Source organism: Montipora capricornis, chromosome 2, assembly GCF_036669925.1.
Source record: "Montipora capricornis isolate CH-2021 chromosome 2, ASM3666992v2, whole genome shotgun sequence".
In the NCBI taxonomy this organism is placed as follows: domain Eukaryota; kingdom Metazoa; phylum Cnidaria; class Anthozoa; order Scleractinia; family Acroporidae; genus Montipora; species Montipora capricornis.
The window spans coordinates 48,288,218-48,300,717 of NC_090884.1; the positions used below are offsets into that span (position 1 = coordinate 48,288,218).

The window sequence follows — 12,500 nt, forward strand, 5'->3', positions numbered from 1 at the left end:
CACAATGTCTATTCTCACTAGATAAATAATTAAATAGCTTATTAGGGACCATAAATTATACGACGGCCATGTCAATGAAATCGCCACAGCGACGGCAACAACAACGCCACACAACAACGATACCATTGGTTAAAAGAGGAAACAATAATCGTGCTGCACGTGTTTTTGCGGTATTTCGCATAACGACGATGTGAAATTTTCAAATTTGAGGTTTTGCCGACAACGTGAGCATGCAACAGAGAAACTTTCATTCTCAAATTCTACTCAGAAGCCGCTTGCACCAATTTATTTTTGGGATAATTTGCCCAAATTGTACGACGTGAACGAGATGGAATAATCGCGAAGACTTCAGATAGTGCAAAGTTATATTTTAAGGTGACGTTGCCGTCGTTAGATCTCGAGGTCCCTATTATACGTTCATGACAGCCACGTTTCCAGGGTCTCTCTTCTCTGCAGGAGCTCTTCACGACACTGGAGGCAGAGAAGAGAGACCCTGGGAACGAGGGTGCGAACATGACAGCATTAAGTGAACAATACGTCGACTTTGGACGCTTCAACGCCTGCCACCTGAAATCACCAGATCTCAAGTTCTATGGACAAGGTAAGCACACAACAGCAAATTTTGACTATCTAATAATTTGAACACCTTTCCTACCAATTCAGATAGTGGGTAGCTCGACAAGTCTGTTGAAATTGATCATAGGTGGGAAACCCTCCCGGAAGAAAAAGTGAGTTTAAAGTGAGTTGATCAGAGAAACGTATAATGTCGAGGTCCTCAAAGTCCCTATTTACGTTTAATTTTCGTTAATACGGCGGAAAATGAGTCAGTGACTTATCTCGACTCGACCCTGGCATGTGCTATATGCTGCCTTCCGGTAGAGACATACAAGATCACATAAAGCAAACGAATGTCTGAAAAATCCACACCACAACGGCATAAATACCTTACCGTTTGTTAGTTCACACAACTTCGATGGTTCGTGCGACAGGGTTTTCCGCAGACGTTTTCAGGAGTTCTTTTGAGATTGACTTTCCCGCAAAACCAGACCTTTCCAGCCAATACTAAGGATTCCATAATTTATTACCCTAAGGGTTGCGAGAGGTCACTGGTACCTTTAAAGTTCGTCTAAAAATCGCTTGGTGTGTGAAAATGCGACAGACATCCGTCTCTTATGGCAAGGAGTTGTAGACTCCTAATCATTGGGCAATCAATAAGCCGCGACTGATATGGTCAGCATTGCCCCAAAGCTGGGAATCCAAAAAAACAATATTATTTTCTCCGATTAGGAAAATCCCTTGACTATTGAGTACTGATTTTCGTCATTTGTCTCGGCACTTAATAGCTGCGTAGAAAGACAGGCTATCCGTCCATTACAATGGAGACAAAAGAATAGCCTTGGTGCCTCTTTGAGCATGACCTCTCAGTAATAGCTAAATAGGAAATATTAAAGAATTGATTACCTTTGCCGAGTGAACACTATCTACATCGTATTTACACTACTCATTAGAGATTAAGGTCACTTAGTGCTAGTATGGGGTAAGCCGGGCCATCTGACTTTGCTGCAAATGCAAGCAGTGTTAGTCATCTCCCTGAGAGAGGTCCTCCTGAGGCAAATCAATTGCTAAAGCTTGAACTATCCAAGGGTCACGCTTGGATCCTTCGCGGAACTCCTCCATCGTCAACTTTCCATCTTCGTTCTGAAAGAATTTGAAAAAAATCCAGTGTAAGGATGCCATAAAATTAGTTTTGTTTCGGGAGTAATACACCCAAGAAGGCTCAATTAAAGGACGCAGTTGAGAAAGTTGGAACCACGTTGTTTTAGCTGAGCTAGCAGTTGTATAATTGTACTTTTGTTCACAATAATCTCATCGCTCGCTCCTCAAAAATGACATGGAACAGCGCTTAGTTTTGGGGAGAAAATGAAAATTTATCCTCAAGTGTTGACGTCCTTCATAAAACCTCAAATTTGGATATTCAACGGCAAAGAAATGGACAAAAGTGAAAAACGCACGTGCAGGGCGTGCAAAGCTATTGTTTCATCGCACAAGGCCCCGTCCACACGAAAAAGTTGCGGTTTCAAAATTAAAATATCCGGATACGTATGGGCGGGGCCTAAATATGAAAATTTGTGACTTTGTCGTCGCTTACTGCGTTTTTCATAATTCTGCGGAATTCATCATTCAGCGCCAACGGCCAAACTGCTTTTTGACTTCCATCAATCAAACGTCCGACGCCAACCACAGGTGACGAAATAAATTGATGCGTGACTAACCCACCAATCAGCATCTTTGGTTCGCAAGGTACAATCGTACATGTATATTCAAACTCGACGCCGATGGAAGGCTATGGAATCTGTACGAGTCTTTTTTCACTGAAGAATTTGTAAAAACTTGAAAAATTTGTAAAAACTTGTGATAAGGGTGTTCGAGCTGTGAACTGAACAAAAACTTCAATTCACTTTCCGGAGGCAGAGTCGATCTTCCCGGTTATGTTTGGCGCTTCGCACTTGAAGGCAAGATTCCGTACCGTAGAATTATGAAAATCGCAGTAAGTTCCCCATTAGTTGTGGTTACACTAGCCCTTTTTACCCATGGGTAAATAGCATTTGCTCACGGGCAAGGACGTTTTTGTGTGTAACCGCTTTCCCTAGGCCGTAACTGCCCTAGGTACATAAAAAAGAACAAAAGAACAAAAGAACTTCCCATGACGTTTCCTGGACTCAAAAGTACGGTTTATCTGCTCCCTGAGGTGGCTTGGCCAATCAAAAAGCAGAACGTTGCTAATACACGAAGATCCCTAATTATACTAATTATACCCTATTGTTTTACCGTGAGGGGAGTCTTTTATTGTGTAACCGCATCCCCTCGGGTAACATGAAATCTGAGCTGAACCAAACCCAAACCATTGACCCTCCGGAAGGCCCCAAACCCAAGGTGTGTGTAACCACAGCTATTAGGGAGTTTACGCAAAGACGACGGCTACGGCAACGACAACGTCACAAAGCAAGAATAGCACGAATTTCCGAGCATTTTTTTTGCCGTACTCCACAGAACAACAACGCGAAATCACCAAATTTTAGGTTTCGACGACAACGTAAGCATATAACAATGAACTATTCATTTTCAATTTTTACTTTAAAACCGTTCATACCCATCCGATTACAGGATAGTTCGCTCGTATTGTACAAGGTTATCAATTTAACAAATCGGAATGATTGCGAAATACATGTAATAGCGCTAACGTATATTTTGGAGTGGCGTTTTCGTTGCCATCGCCCTTGCTTAAACGCCCTATTATCATACCACGACGCGAAATATATTGAATTGATCATGAAGACTATTGAAATGACCATGAAGAATAACGAGTTAGTGGAGTTGAGGGGTGGGGTGCAGTGTGTACCATCCCTCCCCTGGTCAGCGACTTCAATCAGCCAGTATCTTGCTCTTTTGCAATCCTTGTGGGTAAAAGGGCATTAACAAAACCTGAAACTCTTTTAACAACAACAGAGAATGAAATGCCTTTTGTTCATGCTTGTTCTTGCTAGGGGACACTTGAAAAATAATTTGATTACAAAAAGCGGATCTGCAATAGGTCAGTTTAATACTCTCTCGGTTGGACTGCAAATAGCAAACAATGCATGAAGTGATGGAAAATCTCGGAGAGGTTATTTTAATAATAATAATAATAATAATAATAATAATAATAATAATAATAATAATAATAATAATAATAATAATAATAATAATGATAATAATAACAACAATAACGTAACATCAAGAATAGTTTCTTGGAGGGTGCATTGTAATTATACATAAAAGATAGAGTTAATAATTTTGTTACCAAAAGTAATAATTTCTATTTCATAATTTTCCTTCCATGTACGTGTTTTTGGCAAACAACTGGTATTACAAAATTATGTGAAACAAACAAGCAAATGAATCGGCAAACCTTGTCCATCTGTTTAAATATCTTGTCAACCCTCTTCTTGGGAGTGTCTTCATCTTTTGGTAAATCTATAATGTTACCCTTAGGATGGAAAAACAAAGCAATGCGATAAATTTTGGGGTTGAGGAATTTTAGGGATTGATTAGAAACCTTAGATCAGAGTACAAGTATTAGTTGACCACTCAGCACATCCACTTGTATGAAAACAGGTTAACCTCTGAATCCAAGGCAGTGCATGCTCAGAACCCAGACCTTAATCCTGCAGTCATAGTCATACTTGCACTTCAGTCTGAAGGTAGCTTATATAATATTTGTGAGTGCCTGCAAGACAATTTAATTATTATGAAGAGTTGTCATAATGTAAATTACAGCCTAGATTGACAACAAAATACAAAAGATGGCCAATAAACCACCACCAGTACTTACCACCATGCAATAGATTGCTTCCACAATTTCCTGCATTTCATTTCTTGTGATGAACCCATCTTTGTCAAGGTCATAGAGACTAAATGCCCCTGAAAGAGGATTACATTCAATGATCATTCTGACTGTTAGCTTGTTCTTTGGAAAACACTACAAGAACCACTGCCCCTTTTTTTTTTTCCACTAGATACTGCAATTAATTCAAGCCTCTGAGAAACATCATATACTTACACTCCAATTTTTCATCCAAACTTCCTCGAGACGTTATTGATAAGGCAGTAATGAATTCTATGAAGTTAATTGATCCATCCTGAAGGGAAAAAAACCCTACTATGAATCTAAAAGATACAGGCTAAAGAAAAATACTTGAAGCATTACAACTTCAAATTATGAAAATATATTTCCGTCTGACCGAACTATGATAGATGACCATACTGTACATTGCAGCCTGCATTTTTCCCATTTCAAGATATTCTCTGAATTCGAAATACTAAGGCCATACATTCAAGCAGAAAAATAAAAGACTTCACTTTTTTAAGCGCTGAGAAAATGAGGTGAGGATTTGCGATGTTTAATTAAATTAACAGGTATAACTGCAAGTGGCTTTCTTCTGAATTGCAGGTAGATAGTCAGTGAGCTATGAATAGGACATTGTTACTATTATAATTTAAATACCTTTGAGCTTTGTCATTGGTGAAACGAGTCCTTCACAAATTGCAAAAAATGAAGAAATTCATCTTTACAACAAAAACTAATTAAAGTTTGAGCTGCATTATTAGTAATAATTATTTTGTTCCATGTTTTCACTGCTCCTGCAAGCAGGGTTTGAACCCCAGCCAGCCCATCACTCAGGGCCTTAAAATAATTGTTGGGAAAGTGTAATTTCATCTGCAAATGTTTGACTTTCAAGTCTTCTTGGATAAGGACTGTAAACCGCAGGGCCTGTTTCACAACCCTTGCTGTTAATAACATGGGACGTTAAAGAAGCTACACACTGTTTGCAAAGAGTAGGGAATGGAATTCCTGGTCATCTGGCTGTCCTTTTGTTGGACTACCTCAAGTGGTTCATATGTTCCCCAATAGTCCTTCAATTCCAGCCGCACAAATGCAGTGCAAAAAATGGATTAGATTAAATTAAATCAAGAAATCATACTATTTATAATAATTCCTTGGCCATGAACAAATACAAAACTTAATATTGTTGCGTTCTGAAACAAACCTTAGAGACTCCAACAAACAAATGGCCAATACTCAGAAGTTCTAATCAGGGTTGTAGCTAAGGAAAATGCATGCCGGTTGAAAGGTTAGGTGGGGCGGCTGATAGTACGTGCGGCGCGCCTTCTGGGGTTGGTGATTCCAACCCCGGGGGGAGGGTATAGCTACCACGCCTTGCGAAAACAAAGTTATGGCAAAGGGAGAAAGAGAAAGAGAAAACGGAAAACAAGCGCTCAAAACAATATTTCATTTGAATAGGTTTGCCTCTCATAGAGCTACCAAAACTTGAGGTAGTCCAAAATTATTTTATTCAAATCTTTTCAGTTCGACAATATGTTTGATATCAAATGATAGCAAGTGATTCAAGAATCGTTTATTTGCCATTTCATACAGAACGATCGCTGGCCAAAATCCAGCCAGCGAATTTCGCCGGTGGCGGGCGCTTAACGACAACCCTGTCTAATGAGAATTCATACAATTAATCACCATGAGGTTAAAAAGTACTCACTGAATTCTTGTCAAACACTTTGAAAACAAAGGCCGCAAACTTTGAAGGATCACCGAAAGGAAAGAACTGCTGATATATTTTTTGAAATTCCTAAAAGAAAAGAGAATGACATCCAGTATTGTGCTGAAAGGTTACATGTATGCCATTTCCTAAGGATGTCACCTTTCCCGTCAAAAACATTTTTACAAGATATTTTATACTCTGTATAACACCCTTTACCAAAACCAGAACAAAATTTTTGTATCTCATTGCTTATCAGCAGCTCTGATTTCAGACTAAACAGGATAGTTGCAAATACCACGCTCTTTCACATTCATTTTAACTCCAAAATTTTGTATTTGTGAACTGTCCAATTTCTCCAGTTTGCTCTCAAATTTAATTACTTTTTACAAAGAACCAACATTTAAGATACACATAATTTCCAAGATCTTCTTTCAAAGGAAAAAAGTCAACACAAATGCTGTATAAATCACCCCCCTCCCCCACTCCTCCCAAAATAAAAATGTGAAAATGGTTTCACTTTTTTTCTTTTGTTAAGAAACAACAAATTCAGGTGCTTTTGTCATTTGCAGTGATAGTATAGTTCTTTTAGGATGAGTATCGGAGATGTAAATAAAGAAATCACACAGAATTCGATGGGAAGAAGATAGTAAACAGAACTACAGAATGGCAATTGTGCATGCAAAATAAGTTTAAGGGGCTTCGATATTATGGCAGTTACCTCACCTAATGTTATCTGGAAGAAATAAATTATTATATATTGATTTGGGACGAAAAATGTAAGAGCAGATGGACCTACAATGTAGATTGTATTGCATTTCCTCCTTTGACATAAATGCGCACAATCCATGTCAATGTCAAGCTCACTTCATTTCAAAATCAATACTCAACAATTGTTTCAGGATAAAAGCTTGGAAAGCCTGTCAATGTAATTCCAGAAATCAAAGAGAATTTTTCAGTTGGCGAGTTTGACAGGTTATCATAAAGTACTACGCTTTCATTAATATAAGATATCAATAAATCATCTCAATTAAGCTTACATCAACGCAAACTACGAACTTGGAGAGGTAACAAGAGACTAAAAGGATATTGCATCGAACAAACAAGCTCCTTGATAATTATCTAAATTTTAACGGGAGAGCATAAACCAAATTAGTTCTAGGCTTTTATCAAACGCTTGAATCTAGGCTTAATTAAAAAAGCGTTTCATTATTGATTAGTTTACGGTTAACAGATTTTTCTGGAGATGAATTGAATTGAAATCTATGCAGGAGTTATGCAAAGAACAATTAAAATAATAATAACATAAAATGTGTTGTTATGGCTTAAAATGTGCTTCGGATAATGAATATATTTTCGATACCCAGCGAACAGTTTCGCTTGATGTTGTACAAGCTAGTTCATGAATTTTAAAGAAACCTGACTTCCAAGGTTTAATAAAACAATACGGTAAACAGTCAAGCATCGACTCATCGAAGGATACGCGCAATAAGTACAAAAATAGATGTGAATGTTTATTTTAATAAGTCATGATTTCGCGCAAGATCCCAACAAAAAAGACGCTTAAAATGTCACAAGTACAAGCATCGTGCGAAATTTAATTCATGTCCAATGAACGCTTCACTCTTACATACGACGTGCAAGTTTTACCTCTTGTTTGAGTTCACCAGAAGGACAATCCTTCATAAAGTCTCGATACCTTTGACATAAAAGACAAACAAATGTAAATGCTGCGAAGATGGCCTTAATTGCAAAAATTAAAGACAAGTGTTTACAGTCACAACAAAAACAAAACACGGCGCACGATCGATTTTCATGATAGAATTAACACTCACCACTTCTGTAATTCTTTTTTATCGACTGAAGGAAGAAAAACAATTAGTGATAAAGTAAACAAGAAAGAACGATTGCTAACCAAATCAAACAAGCTATACCACATTATTTGACAGTGACAACGTTTTCTCAAAATCTGAAGGTCTGGACTTACAATACGTAGATTTAAGCAACTCTCGTATTTCGTCTTGGGAAAGTTTACTTCCCTTGTGCCCCATAATACTGAGAAAAGTTGCGGGTTCAAGACAGCAGCATAATTCTCTTATCGCATTTATCAACAACGGTTCTTAGCCGCCATTTTTTCATTCGGTGTGATATCCCATATGCCTTCACGGTGCTGTTGTTCCATTCGCCACCCCTACCAGATGTGATAGACCTCGCAAATACTTTTGGCAGGATCTCGAAATCTCGAAAGCGTTTTTGGTAAGTCTCGAAGTCTCGTTTTTGCATGGTTTGTTTTCACTTTTTTTGAGTCTCGAAACGTTTTACCGAGGAATCTCGGGCTCGCATTTTTAACTAGGATCTCGGCGTCTCGGCGAGTCTCGGATTTTACCATTCGCCACCCCTTCTAGTTGAAAGGTGTGTAAATAAAAATGCAACTTTTATATTAACATGAAGAATATTTTGTTCTCTGGATAGTGACTCATCCACTGGATAAAGTTATCCTGGGGCCAGTTGGGCTCACCTCAGACGTCGTGAGATTTCCTTGGGGGGTAGTTCGCAGGGCACAGGAGAAGGAGCTCTCATAGCCGTTCTATACTTTTCTTTGTCGCAATTAATTTATGCTTCTCCTGCGCCCGGCCACGAGGATGGGCTGTACAGTACTTTTGTGGATCTTTGTGAGTTTAAGTCGCGTGTTGCGTGTGTGACAAAGTGAGATCGTGAAATGTGTTGTAGAACTTAACTCAGGTGAAACGAATCTTGCACTGAGGCTCTGAATAATTGAAGTTGGCCAAACGGATTTGATAAAAATAAAACCTCTCCATCAAGTATACACTTATATCATGGTTGGGAGGGTAAAAGGGCGCACTTAATTTGGAGCCTCGCTCTGTTGTGGTGAAAGTGATTAAGTGATTAAATAGAGCCGGCGGAAAGCTAGCAAAACTTACCAGACTTACATCATTGAGGAAATATAACAAACAACTGGGCCACAATTATTAGGCCATGTTCTATAATAGATTTGACGGATCCGGGCATTAACTATCTTTCGTCGAGATATTCGGGGTGCAAGCTGAAACTAGCGGGAAGAGAGAATGTCGTTTACTAGCTGCACGGAGCACGGTATGTTAGATTTGTATGAGGTCGATTGTAAGAATTGTGAGGAAGAAGAAATCAGGTGGAATTTTTTGAGAGATTGAGCATAACGACGTTTTTGCTACTCGTTATGAAAGCATGAAACTCTCTCGTCTTAACTTGGTTTTCTCTTTTTGAGAATTAGCGAGATATCTGTAGGCAATAACGGGCAATGAATGAGCTAAAATAAAACATATATATTTTAATTTTTGATGAACAGAGAATATTACATGGCCGCGCAGAGATACGAATTTCTCTTCTCTTGTTCAAATGAGTGAGCTACATTGGCTCTCCTCTGTGTTTGAATTTTTCCTGTTTTCGGAAGTTTTTCCGCAAATCTTAAGCTTCATTTTATATGACTATGGCTGAAATGATATTGTGTCTTATAAAGATTATTTCGGGGTCAAGCATTCCTGGTATTGACCAAAATGAGCGAGCAGCAGAGTCTTTATGAACACACATTGTAGGGTATGGAACAAAAATAAGAGTATTTATTTTTCATATTGTTATAATAGAACAAAAGTCCATACCTTTTTAAGGGAACGGAAAATCAAAGACAATAAATATGTACTTTATCGATGTCTATTAAATTTAATATTTGGCTGAGCGCTGTCGCGATGCGGGCCACGTTAAGCGAGGAAACGCCATTATCCTTGATTAGTGTTAAAGCCGCACTTTGCTTTATTGGAAATATACATTTCTATTCTTCAACCCAATTTTCTTTCCCCCCGGCGTTCGCTTGTAGGAAATGACACAAATTGTCGCTTATTTTTTCCCGAGTGGCTACATCAAGCAGAATAAAAACATAGACAAACAGGCGCAAAGCATGCCGTTCGACAGAGAAAACCTTAACTACACACAACGTTTTCCTCTCAGTTTACAAACCTACTGCGACCTTTCACTTACAAACCGGATCACAGTAATTCACTTATTACCATCCTCACAACAAATCACATTACGTTTCCAACTACCAGTCACAACACAGACCAGTGCCTTCACTTGCTTCAGTTCACTGCAAGGGGTTATTCAAAGGGCAGTCACTACCAACAGTCCTTGTCAGGAGGTAACAAACTCCTGGGCTAAAACCATTTTCTAATTTAGTCAAGAAATATTTTTTGCAAGGAATTTCAGACTCTCATTCCAATATAGTTCTGATGCCTTTGCTTGAAGCGCTGTATTTTCTCCACCTAGAATCCAAACATCGTTGTAAATCTTTACATATTGCTTGGAACAAGGGGGCAGATAACAAGGTGTTATAAAATGGCCAGCCCCTACAAGAGGCAGACTCTTAAACAGGGACCCTTTCCCATGTTGGTCCATACGCTGAAATATTTCCCTGCACATCCACTCTATTTCAGGGTTAAGCTGATCTGCAAGGCCATACACGAACAACACAGGACATGTAATATTCTCCACTGGCACAAGTGACGGTGATCCCGTTTTACAAGCCTCTTTCCTTTTAAAAATTGAAAAAAACTTTTGGTAGCTGGTGTAGTCTGCTGCCATTGTTTCAATGGGATAACCTGGTATGGTGAAAGTTTTGCATTTAAACGAGCAACCAATGAGAGCATGAGGTCCGGAAATTGATATCACCCCTTTGATTTTCAGAGAAAGTTGTGATGCAATTGTCATGGCAACAACTCCACCAAATGACAAACCAACCAGACTGACACCATCCGAATTGATCCTGGGGTGGGCAGACAACCAGTCAATTGCCATCTCAAAATATGAAAGGTCAAGAACATCATACTTCTGAGGAAGATCTCTAAACTCACAATATGCCAAGACTAAAGTTGCAAACCCACTGGATGCCAGAAGAGCTGCTCTGTCCTCTCTAAGGCCACCTGTGCGACCCCACATGTCCACGACACCTGCAAATGTAAAATACTTGCCTGTTAAGGGGGGAAGGGGGTAGTTCTTAACTACAGAAAGACAATGGTTGCTAAGGAACTGTTGTTGTTCAATCAAGAGCCCTAAAAAAAAGAATGGACAGATAGTTCCTTGAAGTAACCTTTTCAATGGAAATCTGACATCACTTTAACTAGAAGGCGCATGCGCAACTAGTTCCAGTTCTCTGTCGTACGTTTCAGTAAAAAACATTTAAAAACTCTCAGGAAACGAAAGAAAGAGGCGGATGGATCATTTTTCGTAAACTATAGCATGGAATTTCTACTTGGACAAAGAATAGAGCTGAAATTTTGAAAAGTGGATCAAAAGAGGGCCTTATGACGTCACAAGGTTTTTTTTTTTGAGAAATAATTTTTTTTAAAATCCATGTACAGATTTTTTTTTGGAAGTTTCTTATACAGTTGCAGTAAAAAATGTGAAAAAACAGAGTTAACTCGCTGTCACGTGATTTACCAAATATGGTTGTGAGTTGAACCAGACAAAGAAATGTTAAATAGAACACAATTTGCAAAAAAGGATAACTGTATTAAGGGACTCGAAAAATGACTATTTGAGGGAGTCTATAGCAACGGTTTGGTAGTTAAGAGCCACTCCCCTTGATCCATATTACGTATGAGATGTGCCATAAGCTGTAAGGTAATCTTTGCAGGTTTGCAATCTTTCACTTTTTCGCATAAGCCCATAAGTTTTGTATCAATCACCCAAGAAATGAGTACTGAAATTCAACTCTCTCTTGCATGTGATTTGAACCTTCAATGCCATTGTATAAAGTGCTGTTATTGTTCGTCTACTATCATGAGGAGACAGAAGTAGCTCTTCGGGAGTCACGCTTTACAGCTTCGAGAGAGCGTGATTACAACAGAAAAAGATATTGTATTGCATCATCTGAAGTTATCTGACAATTCCGGCATATTTGTCACGCGACTGAATCACGACATATTCATCAACCACATACCGCTAGTTTGTCAAATTTTGATTGAAAAGTGTATGCATGCGCTCCCAGATAAGCACTTTTGCCATCAAATAATTTTGGGAGTTTTTGATTTCTAATCAGTTAACCAATTACCAAACCGTAAAGGCTTAAAATTGAGAAAGTAGCCTGCTTTTAACGTGGACCTCAATTTGCATCTAGCATGAATCTATGTATTAGGTAATTCTCCTGCTAAGCCTGACCCTAACCGTAACCCTAACGTGTGGAGATATCTTAAGCTGGAGAACAATCAGTATAGAATTTATTTATTCTAAGAGTGATTTCTTTATTTCGTACGCACGTACCCAAGAAACCTTAAACAATTGTTATATCAGGAAATTGTGAGAAATATAAAAAAAATTAAAGGAAAATAGTTAAGCTTACCATGGAAGGGCCCATCTCCA

At 38.6% G+C, this 12,500-nt stretch overlaps 2 protein-coding genes across 2 annotated transcripts in view; both read right to left on the bottom strand.

The window, feature by feature from the left end:
- LOC138024848 (neuronal calcium sensor 1-like) overlaps positions 1 to 8,246 on the bottom strand; it is an 8,463-nt gene extending 217 nt beyond the window's left edge. The window contains exons 1-8 of the mRNA XM_068872042.1: positions 8,080 to 8,246; positions 7,928 to 7,952; positions 7,743 to 7,791; positions 6,093 to 6,182; positions 4,601 to 4,679; positions 4,373 to 4,461; positions 3,950 to 4,027; positions 1 to 1,698 (exon numbers count right to left, since the gene is read on the bottom strand). The exon at positions 1 to 1,698 is cut by the window's left edge and continues 217 nt beyond it. Coding sequence (XP_068728143.1) covers positions 1,579 to 1,698; positions 3,950 to 4,027; positions 4,373 to 4,461; positions 4,601 to 4,679; positions 6,093 to 6,182; positions 7,743 to 7,791; positions 7,928 to 7,952; positions 8,080 to 8,143 — 594 coding nt within the window. The 5' untranslated portion in view covers positions 8,144 to 8,246 and the 3' untranslated portion in view covers positions 1 to 1,578. The remainder of the gene's footprint in view (positions 1,699 to 3,949; positions 4,028 to 4,372; positions 4,462 to 4,600; positions 4,680 to 6,092; positions 6,183 to 7,742; positions 7,792 to 7,927; positions 7,953 to 8,079) is intronic.
- Positions 8,247 to 9,687: 1,441 nt separating this feature from the next.
- Positions 9,688 to 12,500, bottom strand: part of LOC138038071 (peroxisomal succinyl-coenzyme A thioesterase-like) — a 3,372-nt gene continuing 559 nt past the window's right edge. Inside the window, exons 1-2 of the mRNA XM_068883890.1 lie at positions 12,481 to 12,500; positions 9,688 to 11,089 (exon numbers count right to left, since the gene is read on the bottom strand). The exon at positions 12,481 to 12,500 is cut by the window's right edge and continues 559 nt beyond it. Coding sequence (XP_068739991.1) covers positions 10,320 to 11,089; positions 12,481 to 12,500 — 790 coding nt within the window. The 3' untranslated portion in view covers positions 9,688 to 10,319. The remainder of the gene's footprint in view (positions 11,090 to 12,480) is intronic.